The 14,168-nt window shown below is 38.5% G+C and overlaps 1 protein-coding gene across 3 annotated transcripts in view; it reads left to right on the forward strand.

The window, feature by feature from the left end:
- LOC128703497 (ATPase family gene 2 protein homolog A) overlaps window positions 1-14,168 on the forward strand; it is a 197,434-nt gene that overhangs the window by 154,308 nt on the left and 28,958 nt on the right. For all 3 annotated transcript variants that reach the window (XM_070087022.1, XM_070087027.1, XM_070087035.1), the window contains one exon: window positions 11,285-11,515. In XM_070087022.1, coding sequence (XP_069943123.1) covers window positions 11,285-11,515 — 231 coding nt within the window. The remainder of the gene's footprint in view (window positions 1-11,284; window positions 11,516-14,168) is intronic.

A 14,168-nucleotide genomic window follows, 5' to 3' on the forward strand; every position in this document is an offset into this window, starting at 1 on the left:
AACAAACCAGGTGAACGCAAGTATTTTAAACAAACCAGGCATACACATCTCGTTTGTGTACAAGTTACATTGCATACAAGTTGTCTACATTGATACAGTAGAATAAATGAAGAACAACACTCCCATTCTCATGTAACACCATTTTTAGAAGAAATGAAGCTCTGAGTGAAAGCAATGGAAATAAGTCGCACTGGCTTTTTTGGGTTATCCTAGGTACTTTACACATATGCTGCTATGTATGATAATCTATGTAACTGTGTTTGTGTATACCTGAATAAACTTGCTTACTTACATACGAAAGGAATAATTTTCTACAGTTAACCCCAGTAACACATTTTCTCTTATGTTGGACTAGAGAAAACGTTATTCTTGTTGTCACTCGTGCAAGTCGTCTGGCTACCACATCTCATATTTGTTTATTTATTCTACTATGGGGTGTATATATCATCTCTATATGTTATGTATCATGTTTATTATATAATCTTGAAAAAAAATATCATAGATGGATTAATGAAAATGTGTATATTAATGTAATTACCTGGAGAGAGTTTCGGGGGTCAACGCCCCCGCGGCCCGGTCTATGACCAGGCCTCCTGGTGGATCAGCGCCTGATCAACCAGGCTGTTGCTGCTGGCTGCACGCAAACCAACGTACGAGCCACAGCCCGGCTGATCAGGAACTGACTTTAGGTGCTTGTCCAGTGCCAGCTTGAAGACTGCCAGGGGTCTGTTGGTAATCCCCCTTATGTGTGCTGGGAGGCAGTTGAACAGTCTCGGGCCCCTGACACTTATTGTATGGTCTCTTAACGTGCTAGTGACACCCCTGCTTTTCATTGGGGGGATGGTGCATCGTCTGCCAAGTCTTTTGCTTTCGTAGTGAGTGATTTTCGTGTGCAAGTTCGGTACTAGTCCCTCTAGGATTTTCCAGGTGTATATAATCATGTATCTCTCCCTCCTGCGTTCCAGGGAATACAGGTTTAGAAACCTCAAGCGCTCCCAGTAATTGAGGTGTTTTATCTCCATTATGCGCGCCGTGAAAGTTCTCTGTACATTTTCTAGGTCGGCAATTTCACCTGCCTTGAAAGGTGCTGTTAGAGTGCAGCAATATTCCAGCCTAGATAGAACAAGTGACCTGAAGAGTGTCATCATGGGCTTGGCCTCCCTAGTTTTGAAGGTTCTCATTATCCATCCTGTCATTTTTCTAGCAGATGCGATTGATACAATGTTATGGTCCTTGAAGGTGAGATCCTCCGACATAATCACTCCCAGGTCTTTGACGTTGGTGTTTCGCTCTATTTTGTGGCCAGAATTTGTTTTGTACTCTGATGAAGATTTAATTTCCTCATGTTTACCATATCTGAGTAATTGAAATTTCTCATCGTTGAACTTCATATTGTTTTCTGCAGCCCACTGAAAGATTTGGTTGATGTCCGCCTGGAGCCTTGCAGTGTCTGCAATGGAAGACACTGTCATGCAGTGATTATTATTATTATTATTATTATTATTATTATTATTACTAATATGGCGTCACTCGTACAAGTTGTTTGGCTACCACATCTCATATTTATGTTTATCTATTCTACTATTCAAATTCAAATTCAAATTCAAACTTTATTCTCTATAAGTATTACAATGCTGAGTTTACAGAATTTGGTTATTGTGTGGTTTGCATGTAGTAAAATAATAATTACAGAGTGTACCACTAGAATGCCTAGCATGGCTAGGCATTTTGGGCAGACTTATATTAAATCTTAGGTTTAAAATGTTACAGAATTATGAGATAAGTTGGTATTATGGCTAAGTGACTAAATACTAGTTGTGAGTTTAGCAATGTGAATGCTTTTGTTTTGGCACTATACATAGTTTCAGTATTGGAGTATCACAGGCCAACTTTTGACTAGTTAAGATTCATTATTTTGAGATTGAGATTGATATTTCTGTTTATGGTCAAATGGGTGAGTGAGTGTAAGTGTGAACCACCAGGTGGTATTTGTATTATTAGTTGACAGGGTGTATCAGGGAGATAAGATGTTTTCTGATGGTAGTTTTGAAGGTGATGAATGTGTCTGCAGTTTTGGAATTTTCAGGTAGGGTGTTCCAGATTTTAGGGCCTTTGACATACATTGAATTTTTGTAAAGGTTTAGTCGGACACGGGGAATGTCATAGAGATGTTTGTGTCTGGTGTTGTGCCTGTGGGTTCTGTCACAACTATCAAGAAAGCATTTTAGGTCAAGGTTAATATTGGAATTTAAGGTCCTGTAGATGTAGATTGCACAGTAGTAAGTGTGGATGTACTGAACAGGGAGTAAATTTAGATCTATGAAGAGTGGGGGGGTGTGTTGCCAGGGATGGAATTTAGTGATTATTCTTACTGCGGCTTTTTGTTGGGTTATTATTGGCTTTAGGTGTGTTGCTGCAGTTGAACCCCAAGCACAGATAGCATAGGTAAGGTATGGATATATAAGTGAATGGTATAGTGTGAGAAGGGCAGTTTGCGGCACGTAGTATCGTATCTTGGAGAGGATCCCAACCGTTTTGGATACTTTTTTGGTTATGTGTTGGATATGGGTGCTGAAGTTCAGGTTGTTGTCGAGGTATAGGCCTAGGAATTTGCCCTCATTATGCCTGGTAATTAGAGTGTTGTCGATCTTAATGTTAATTTGCGCATCTCCTGCTCTGCTACCAAACATAATGTAGTAGGTTTTGTCAACGTTAAGCATAAGTTTATTGGCTGTCATCCAAGTCGATATTTTGATCAGCTCCTCATTAACAATGGTGTTGAGGGTTGCAAGATTAGGGTGAGAGATGACATAAGTCGTGTCGTCAGCAAAGAGAATGGGGTTCAGGTGTCGAGATACGTTTGGAAGATCATTGATGTATATGAGGAAGAGCAGGGGACCAAGGACACTTCCCTGCGGAACTCCAGTATCAAGTGGCTGTGTTGTTGATGCTGTGTCTTTAATGGTGACATACTGATACCTATTAGTAAGGTAAGATTTGAAATATGCAAGCGCATGGCCTCTTATACCATAATGGTCAAGTTTGTGGAGTAGGATGCTGTGGTCTACTGTGTCAAAAGCTTTTCTTAGGTCAATAAAAATTCCTAGTGGATATTCCTTATTTTCCAATGCTGTGTAAAGCAGATCTAGCATTTTTATAATTGCATCGTTAGTGCTTTTATTTTTCCTGAATCCAAATTGGCAGGGGTTGAGTATGTTTTGTGACGTTATAAATGAATATAGTCTCCTGTGCACGAGTTTCTCAAAGATTTTGGATAGCAATGGTAAGTTTGATATTGGCCTATAGTTGTTTAAATCTGTAGGGTCACCACCTTTATGTATTGGTGTAACCCTTGCCGTCTTGAGTAGTTTCGGGAAGGTGCTAGCTTCTAGTGACTTGTTAAAAAGCAATGAGATAGTATGCGAGAGGACATGGGCCACTCTCTTGTACAATAATGGTGGGACATGAGACAGATTCCCTGAGTTATTTTTAAGTGACTTTATAATCTCGGTGACTTCCGTGGACTCAGTTGGAGCAAGATAGAAGGAATTTGGGAAATTCCCATCTAGGTAGTCCCCAGCATGGGCATTGGTACGTGGGATTTTATTGGCGAGATTAGAACCTATGGTTGAGAAGAAGTCGTTTATCTTGTTAGCTGTGTCAGTGGGATGTAGTGGTGTTTCATTAGGTTTAGTTAGGACAATATTCTTTTTTTTTTCAGTTTGTGGGTCCCTAGAATCTGAGAGAGTGTTTTCCAGGTCTTTTTTATATCTCCTCTTGTGTCAGTGAATCTACTGGAGTAGTATAGTTGTTTGGCTTTCTTTATTACTTTGGTGAGGACTGATGAATAGTGTTTAAGAATATCTTTGTGTATTAAGCCCTGTCTATATTGTTTTTCATATTGGTGTTTCTTATCAATGGATTTCAGAATGGTGCTGGTTAGCCATGGGCAACCAAGCCGTTTGTTTGTGATCTGTTTCGTTTTTATAGGACAATGTTTGTTGTATAGTCTAAGTAGTTTGTTAAGAAAAATGTCTGTCCAGTCGTCAATACCATTGGCCTTGGAGAATTCTGTAGGCCAGTCAACAGTCTCTAGGTCAGCTGTGAACTTCCTTATTGAGGCCTCATCATGGAGTCTAAATGAGACTTTGTTGTATTCAAGTGGTGGTTTACTAATGTTTGTCAAGAGGAAGGTAGGGTAGTGGTCTGTAGTGCTATCTGTGATTATCCCTGATTTAAGGGGGGCTAGTATATTGGTCCATATGTGGTCTATTATGGTTGCACTTGTTTCAGTGAGCCTGGTTGGTTTAGTTATTGTTGGTATGAGAAGTGTGTTGTTCATATTGTTGATGAAATCAGTTACAGGCTGATCATCTAGTAGGCCAAGGTTGATGTTGAAGTCTCCAGCAAAGAGAAGGTGGTGCTTATTCATTTGTCTGTTTGTTATTAGTGCCTTTAATTTCTCACTGAAGTTTGGGATGTTAGTGTGGGGTATCCGGTAAATGGCACCAATTGTTATAGGCGTCTTAAGGTTTTTTACAGTAAAATTAGCAAAAATGTATTCTCCATATTCATCACTAAAGCAATTGGTGCTGATACAAGATAATTGGTTAGAGTAATAGATTGCAATACCACCCCCAACTTGGTATGGTCTGCAGTTGTGGATTGCTGTGTATCCTGGTAGAGGGTAGATATCTATTGTGTCCTGTTTTAGCCAGGTCTCAGTAAGAATAATGCAGGAGAAGGGTGTCTTTAGTGATTCAAGGAGTGCCAGGAGGTCATCATAGTGTTTGCTTAAGGACCTGATGTTGTAGTTAAGTACTGATAGACTTTTATCATTGTTTAGGATAGTGCTGACTTGTGATGCTGTGTAGTAAAGGCAGTTACTTTCCAATAGGTTTTGATTGTGTGTCAGATTATGTAGGTTTAGATCAGGATCAACATGATCAATCATCTTCTAGGTTTAAATTATGGTTATTTATATCCTGAGTTGTTTGTTGAGTTTTAGTACTGATATCTGTAGTGGTGGGAAGTTTGGACAAGTATATAGCTATAGCATTTTGGTCATGTAGAGTATAGTCACTAATACACATAATGAAGTTGGTGTTCTCTGTGTGTTGTGCTGGAATGAGCTAAAGTACAACTAGGTATAAACTAATAATATAAAACAAATTAAAAATAGCACAAGACTCTCACATGTAATTGCACTAAGGTCTAATGTAATGACTTTGGTATAGTCTATGTATTGACCTAGAGTGAGCAATAGTACAACTAGGTTTAATCTAATAATGTAGAAATACAAATTAAAAATAGCACCAGGCTCTCACTAGTAATTACACTATGGTCTAATATAATGACTTTGGTATTGACTATGTATTGAGCTAGAATGACCTATAGTACAACTGAGTTTAATCTAATAATATAAAAAAGGCACAAGACTCTCAGTTGTAATTGCACTAAGGTGTTATATAAGTTGTTTACAAGAATTAGAGTATAACTAGATTTAAATTGACAAGATAAAATATACAAGTTAAGGTAGCAAAAGAATAAAAAAAAGTAGAAAAAAAAAAAATATGAGGTAGTTGGTACTAGTTAGCAAAAGATAGTTAAGGGCCTTGAACAATAATATAATTGAAATATACACTAATTGCACACACAATATAGTCACTAAGATATGAAAACAATCTTAGAGTAGGACTTACAATATAAACTTATAATATAAAAATACAAATTGAAATGGTACTTGCAATTGCACTAGAGTCTGGTATATGTTGTTGACAAGATCAAGAATATAACTAGATTTAAATTGACAAAATAAAATTCACAATTAAAGTACCAAAAGAATAATAGTAAAAAATAACAATGGTAATGTCTTGGTTATAATATGATAGTAAGATGGTAGACAGGTACACAGGTACACAGATACACAGGTACACAGGTACAAAGGATAATATGAAGGTTGGAGTTGAATATACAAACTTGAAAATTTGGCAACAAAATGTTATGGGAAGTATAAAATAATGTTTAATGTACAAAAGTAAAATTGACTGGTAGTAAATATGGTGTTTAATAAAATTTTAGTAAGTAATAATGATTACAAAAAAAGTGAAAAAGTAATGTTTATTTCATTCAATATTGCACTGGTAGTTATACTAGAGGTTATATGGCAGTACAAGGTAATTAAGAGTACTCTAAGATAGTAAATGTGGTATTAAAACAGATAAAGGTAATTAGACAAGTAATGGTTATTAAATGTCAAAAATGTTGAGAGTAAATTGAAATTATAGTAAAAATGGTAATTATTAATTTTAGTAAGTAATATCAATTGATAGTATTTAAAAAAATATGAGGTAGTAATATGGACAGAGAAAGTATCAATTCAGCTAATGTTTAAGCAAACAATAGTAAATAAGAAAATTACATAAGGTGACTTATGCTTACTAGTAAAATCACAAAATGAGGTAGTTGATTATATAATTACTAAGAGATTGTACAATGAAATTTGAACAATAATGGAGCAAAACATACACTACACTACGTAGGCTTTTAGGTTGGACATTGTTTAGATATTCTCTGTAAGATTAGTATCCCTGAGAAATCGTGATAGATCATTCTCGTTCGTGATTGTGTACAGTTGACCTACATTTGTTTTCCTAACAAGAATTTTCCCATCCCGTTATGGGGCGTATTATCATCTTTATATGTTATGTATCGTGTTAATTATATAATTTTGAAAAAAATATCGTAGATGGATTAATGAAAATATATATATTAATGTAATATACGACATTTAATGAGGCTCTGTGATTATTATTATTATTACGTATTATTATTATCGTTACTAATATGGTGTCTCAAGACATAACATACTCTTACTGATTTTAATGTGTACCTGTATGCTAGCACAGTGTGTAAGTTTATTTAGGTACAGGTATACATAAGTATAATTATCCGAGTATATATAAAATATGAAATAACTTTTAAAAACACTTGAAATTTTGGAGTTTCGAGACATAATGGAGAGACTTAGTGCTTACGGATCTCACGAAGAATGTAAACAAACCGGGTGGGGCACGATGACCGTATTAGAAAGTCAGGTGGGGGGAGCTGTATAGAGAGTGTTGGTCATAATTTGAAGTGACCGTATTAGCAGAAGGCCATAAAGCGAAATGCCGTAAAGCAAAATGCCTTAAAGTGGGGCCCTACTGTACTCAAATAGGTAATTGAAATAAGTAAAAACTGTTGACAAGTACAAGATGAGGATCATCTCCCAGCAGACATTGTTTTCTCATAATGTACCTCTGACTCTTAATACTTCTAAATCTAATATATTTTTTTTTTATTATCACACTGGCTCATTCCCACCAAGGCAGGGTGGCCCGAAAAAGAAAAACTTTCACCATCATTTACTCCATCACTGTCTTGCCAGAAGGGTGCTTTACACTACAGTTTTTAAACTGCAACATTAAGACCCCTCCTTCAGAGTGCAGGCACTGTACTTCCCATCTCCAGGACTCAAGTCCGGCCTGCCAGTTTCCCTGAACCCCTTCATAAATGTTACTTTGCTCACACTCCAACAGCACGTCAAGTATTAAAAACCATTTGTCTCCATTCACTCCTATCAAACACGCTCACGCATGCCTGCTGGAAGTCCAAGCCCCTCGCACACAAAACCTCCTTTACCCCCTCCCTCCAACTTTTCCTAGGCCGACCTCTACCCCGCCTTCCTTCCACTACAGATTGATACACTCTTGAAGTCACTCTGTTTCGCTCCATTCTCTCTACATGTCCGAACCACCTCAACAACCCTTCCTCAGCCCTCTAGACAACAGTTTTGGTAATCCCGCACCTCCTCCTAACTTCCAAACTACGAATTCTCTACATTATATTCACACCACACATTGCCCTCAGACATGACATCTCCACTGCCTCCAGCCTTCTCCTCACTGCAACATTAATCACCCATGCTTCACACCCATATAAGAGCGTTGGTAAAACTATACTCTCATACATTCCCCTCTTTGCCTCCAAGGACAAAGTTCTTTGTCTCCACAGACTCCTAAGTGCACCACTCACCCTTTTCCCCTCATCAATTCTATGATTCACCTCATCTTTCATAGACCCATCTGCTGACATGTCCACTCCCAAATATCTGAATACATTCACCTCCTCCATACTCTCTCCCTCCAATCTGATATCCAATCTTTCATCACCTAATCTTTTTGTTATCCTCATAACCTTACTCTTTCCTGTATTCACTTTTAATTTTCTTCTTTTGCACACCCTACCAAATTCATCCACCAATCTCTGCAACTTCCCTTCAGAATCTCCCAAGAGCACAGTGTCATCAGCAAAGAGCAACTGTGACAACTCCCACTTTATGTGTGATTCTTTATCTTTTAACTCCACGCCTCTTGCCAAGACCCTCGCATTTACTTCTCTTACAACTCCATCTATAAATATATTAAACAACCACGGTGACATCACACATCCTTGTCTAAGGCCTACTTTTACTGGGAAATAATTTCCCTCTTTCCTACATACTCTAACTTGAGCCTCACTATCCTCGTAAAAACTCTTCACTGCTTTCAGTAACCTACCTCCTACACCATACACCTGCAACATCTGCCACATTGCCCCCCTATCCACCCTGTCATACGCCTTTTCCAAATCCATAAATGCCACAAAGACCTCTTTAGCCTTATCTAAATACTGTTCACTTATATGTTTCACTGTAAACACCTGGTCCACACACCCTCTACCTTTCCTAAAGCCTCCTTGTTCATCTGCTATCCTATTCTCCGTCTTACTCTTAATTCTTTCAATAATAACTATATATGACACCATATATAATGCACCTCTGACTCTTAATACTTCTAAATCTAATATATTAAGCCATATACTACAATATACCATTATTATGTTCACACTTTTTTATCTTAATCCTGTAATATCACTGTTGTTTATCTTATACAGTGGGCTCCCGGTTCGCGATATTAATCCATTCCTGAGAGCTCATCATAAACCAAAATTATCGGAAAGCGAATAAATTTTCCCCATAAGAAATAATGGAAATCAAATTATTCCGTGCAAGACACCCAAAAGTATGAAAAAAAAACTTTTACCACATAAAATATTAAGTTTAATGCAATAGAATAATTACAATAATAATAACAATAGAATAATAACAATAGAATAATTGACACTTACCTTTAATGAAGATCTGGTGATGATTGATGGGATGGGAGGAGGGGAGAGTGTTGAACCTATTGTTTAGAAGGGGCATCCCCCTCCATTAGGACTTGAGGTAGCAAGTCCTTTTCCGGGGTTACTTCCCTTCTTCTTTTAATGCCACTAGGACCAGGTTGAGAGTCACTGGACTTCTGTCGCACAACATATCTGTCCATAGAGGCCTGTACCTCTCGTTCCTTTATGACTTTCCTAAAGTGGCTCACAACAGTGTCATTGTACAGGTTGCCAACGTGGCTTGCAGTAGCTTTCTGAGGGTGATTTTCATCAAAAAAGCTTTGCAGTTTAAGCCACATTGCACACATTTCCTTAATCTTTGAAGTAGACAACTTCAATTTCTCTATCCCCTCCTCCGGAGCAGTTTCCTCAGGTCTGGCCTCTTGCTGTTGAAAATGATCTAGCAGCTCATCAGTGGTTAGTTTGTCATTGTCCTCCTCCATCAACTCTTCCACATCCTCCCCACTAACCTCCAACCCCAAGGACTTCCCCAATGCCACAATGGATTCCTTAACTGGCATAGGCTTCTCAGGGTTAGCCTCAAACCCTTCGAAATCCCTTTTGTCTACACATTCTGGCCACAGTTTTTTCCAGGCAGAGTTCAAGGTCCTTTTAGTCACTCCCTCCCAAGCCTTACCTATAAGGTTTACACAATTGAGGATATTAAAGTGATCCTTCCAAAACTCCTTTAGAGTCAATAGAGTATCTGTGGTCACTTCAAAGCACCTTTCAAACATAGCTTTTGTGTACAGTTTCTTGAAGTTGGAAATGACCTGCTGGTTCATGGGCTGCAGGAAAGGAGTGGTATTAGGAGGCAAAAACCTGACCTTAATGAAGCTCATGTCCCCAGAAAGTCGCTCTGCCAAGTCTGTAGGATGACCAGGGGCATTGTCTAATACCAGGAGGCACTTAAGGTGCAATTTCTTTTCTATTAGGTAATTTTTCACATTGGGGGCAAATGCTTGGTGTACCCAGTCATAGAAAAAGTCCCTAGTGACCCATGCCTTACTGTTTGCCCTCCACAGCACACACAAATTAGCCTTGAGGATATTCTTTTGCCTGAACGCTCTGGGAGTTTGAGTGATACACCAATAAAGGCTTCACTTTGCAATCACCACTAGCATTGGCACACATCAGAAGAGTAAGCCTGTCTTTCATAGGCTTATGTCCTGGGAGTGCCTTTTCCTCTTGAGTAATGTAGGTCCTGCTTGGCAATTTCTTCCAAAACAGGCCTGTTTCGTCACAATTAAACACTTGTTCAGGTTTCAATCCTTCAGCCTCTATGTACTCCTTGAATTCATGCACATATTTTTCAGCTGCTTTGTGGTCTGAACTGGCAGCCTCACCATGCCTAATCACGCTATGTATGCCACTACGATTCTTAAATCTTTCAAACCAACCTTTGCTGGCCTTAAATTCACTCACATCACCACAAGTTGCAGGCAATTTCTTTACCAAATTGTCATGCAACTTCCTAGCCTTTTCACAAATGATCGCTTGAGAGAAGCTATCTCCTGCTATCTGTTTTTCATTTATCCACACCAATAACAGTCTCTCAACATTTTCTAACACTTGCGGTCGCTGTTTCGTAATCACAGTTGCACCTTTTGCATTTTATCATATATCCCTATTTCATTATTTTATCTTAAATTATTCCTGTAGTATTACTATTTTATCATATACTGTAATGTACAGTATTGTATTTTATGTATCCTAATGTATTTTATCAAATAATATATATGTTGTATTATGGTATTTCCTCAATACACATTGTACGTATATTCTCCATGAGGAAGTGGAACAGAATTCTTCCTCCGTAAGCCATGCGTGTCATAAGAAGCGACTAAAATGCCAGGAGCAAGAGGCTAGTAACCCTTTCTCCTGTATACATTTCTAAATTTAAAAAGAGAAACTTTCGTTTTTCTTTTTAGATCACCCTGCCTCAGTGGGATACTGCCTGTGTGTTAAGAAAAATTATTATGTAATATCTTAAATGTTGGTGTTGTATTAATGTATTTGATGAATGTTACACTTGCAGTGTTCAGATGTATTATCCAAGTACGTTGGTGAGACAGAGAAGTCGTTGAACAAGGTGTTCAGGAGAGCGAGCGAGGCAGCACCAGCCATCATCTTCATGGATGAGGTGGACACTTTGTGTGGTGAACGTGGAGGCAGTGGTGGTCTGCTCTCTGAGCTTCTCTCCCTCATGACACACACACCAGATGTTATGGTTATTGCTGCAACTAATAGACCACATGCAGTAGATGAGGTAAGTCTTCATTATTAACTGTGTTGTGCTTGCCTTTGTTGACTCTGTGTGTAAAATATTTCTTTCCTTTCTCTTGATGCAACATACAAATACCCCAGACTACAAACATTCACAGCTTATAAACAAGGTATATATTGACTACAAAAGACCACTGGTTAACACACCAGATGTTGACACTTTTTTTTGTTTATTTTTTTTTCAGCAAACTAGTTGTATCCCACCGAGGCAGGGTGACCTAAAGAGAAAAACAAAAGTTTCACATTTTGAAGGAGTTACTAGCCCCTTCCTCCCTTTTTTGTTAATACTGTTTCAAAATTGTGGCATATTTATAGTGAACATGCCGTATTAATTAGCTTACATGGCGGAGTACACGTGTTGCACACTCTTCCTTATTCCCGAGAGAATCTTCCCCCTCAACCTACCTGTTGCAAGTCTTTCAACATTGCATAACTCCTGATGAAGTACAAAAATGTGAGAGGCCTTGTGCTAGTGTTTTCTATTCTGCTGTAGCTTGTTTTACATATAATGTATATATGTATATACATTAGAGGTAGTAGGTTGGTAGACAGCAACCACCCAGGGAGGTACTACCGTCCTGCCAAGTGAGTGTAAAACGAAAGCTTGTAATTGTTTTACATGATGGTAGGATTGCTGGTGTCCTATTTTCTGTCTCATGAACATGCAAGATTTCAGGTACATCTTGCTACTTCTACTTACACTTAGGTCACACTACACATACATGTACAAGCATATATATATACACACCCTCTGGGTTTTCTTCTATTTTCTTTATAGTTCTTATTCTTGTTTATTTCCTCTTATCTCCATGGGGAAGTGGAACAGAATTCTTCCTCCGTAAGCCATGCGTGTTGTAAGAGGCGACTAAAATGCCCGGAGCAAGGGGCTAGTAACCTCTTCTCTTGTATATATTACTAAATGTAAAAGGAGAAACTTTCGTTTTTCCTTTTGGGCCACCCCGCCTCGGTAGGATACGGCCGGTGTGTTGAAAGAAAGATGTACATACATGGAAGAGGTTGCAATAAAATGCCTGTCTGCAAATATACAAAAAATAGCACAATTGAAAAAATATAAATGAAAACTTCAGTGTTTTCATGTGCTTACAGTGTGGAGATCTTGAGAGGGACACAGTATATATGAACTCAGATTAAGTTATAATATACAACTGTCAATAAATAAACTGAAGGGTGGATGAGGGGCTCGAACCGTGGTCTGTAAATTGACGGTAAATTTCTGTTTATTTACATTGTATATGTTACTAAGTGAGGGGATACCTCACTCAGGCATTATACAAGCGAGGGGATACTTCACTCAGGTATTATACAAGTGAGGGGATACCTCACTCAGGTATTATATAAGTGAGGGGATACCTCATTCAGATATTACACAAGTGAAGGGATACCTCACTCAAGTATCACAGTTATGAAAATTGAGGAATCGACCAGAAAATCGGACACTAAGTACCAACTTTGGAAACTTAAGTTGCAGTTCTCTCTCTCTGGCAGACTGCAAGTAAGCATAGCACCGAGCATATTACTACAAGTACATTTCAGTTCAGTAACCTCTGGAACAAATAAGCTTGTAGCAAATCTAAGTTTAGCTGGTTGAAAAGTCTGAAGGGTTGAGCCCAGGTGATTGATATCTGGTGTGATATCTGATACAGGTCCGCCATCACAAATCCGGCAATCAGTTATTCGGTTCCTTCAGTTATTCGGCACTAATTTTGGCTAGCATAATTTCAAATTTCCAGGGTCGCCACACCAACCTGCTGGTACTGTTTGGTGGCGCTACTTGCTGCATAAGCCATTCCAATTTCTTTTTCTCCATTTATTGTTATAACCTGCTTATTTTTAGCCCTGCAAGAAACCCCTCTCACGGGCCCTAAGTATGTTATGGAGAAGGAGCTTAGACACAGGCGAGATTCCACAGTCACTAAAAACAACAGATATAGCCCCACTCCATAAAGGTGGCAGCAAAGCAGTAGCTAAGAACTATAGACCAATAGCTTTAATGTCCCACATCATAAAAATCTTTGAGAGAGTTCTAAGAAGCAGGATAGCAAACCACCTGGACTCCCAAAAATTGCACAACCCAGGGCAACATGGTTTCAGAGCAGGTCGCTCCTGCCTTTCGCAACTGCTTGACCACTATGATATGGTCCTAGATGCACTGGAAAACAAACAGAATGCGGATGTAGTATACACAGACTTTGCAAAAGCCTTTGACAAGTGCGACCATGGTGTAATAGCACACAAAATGCTTGCTAAAGGGATAACCGGCAAAGTAGGGAGATGGATCTTCAACTTTCTAGCCAATCGCACACAAAGAGTAGTGGTAAACAGAGTTAAATCAGATGCTGCCATAGTGAAGAGCTCTGTCCCACAAGGCACAGTACTCACACCTATCCTGTTCCTTATTCTCATATCAGACATAGACAGAGATGTAAACCACACCGCTGTATCATCTTTTGCAGACGATACTAGGATCTGCATGAGAGTGTCATCCATTGAGGACACTGTTAACCTCCAAGAAGATATAAACCAAGTTTTCCAATGGGCAACGGAGAACAATATGATGTTCAATGAAGACAAATTTCAACTAATCCATTATGGAAAACTGGAGGAAATAATAACTA

Source organism: Cherax quadricarinatus, chromosome 2 (genome assembly GCF_038502225.1).
Source record: "Cherax quadricarinatus isolate ZL_2023a chromosome 2, ASM3850222v1, whole genome shotgun sequence".
Classification (NCBI taxonomy): Eukaryota; Metazoa; Arthropoda; class Malacostraca; order Decapoda; family Parastacidae; genus Cherax; species Cherax quadricarinatus.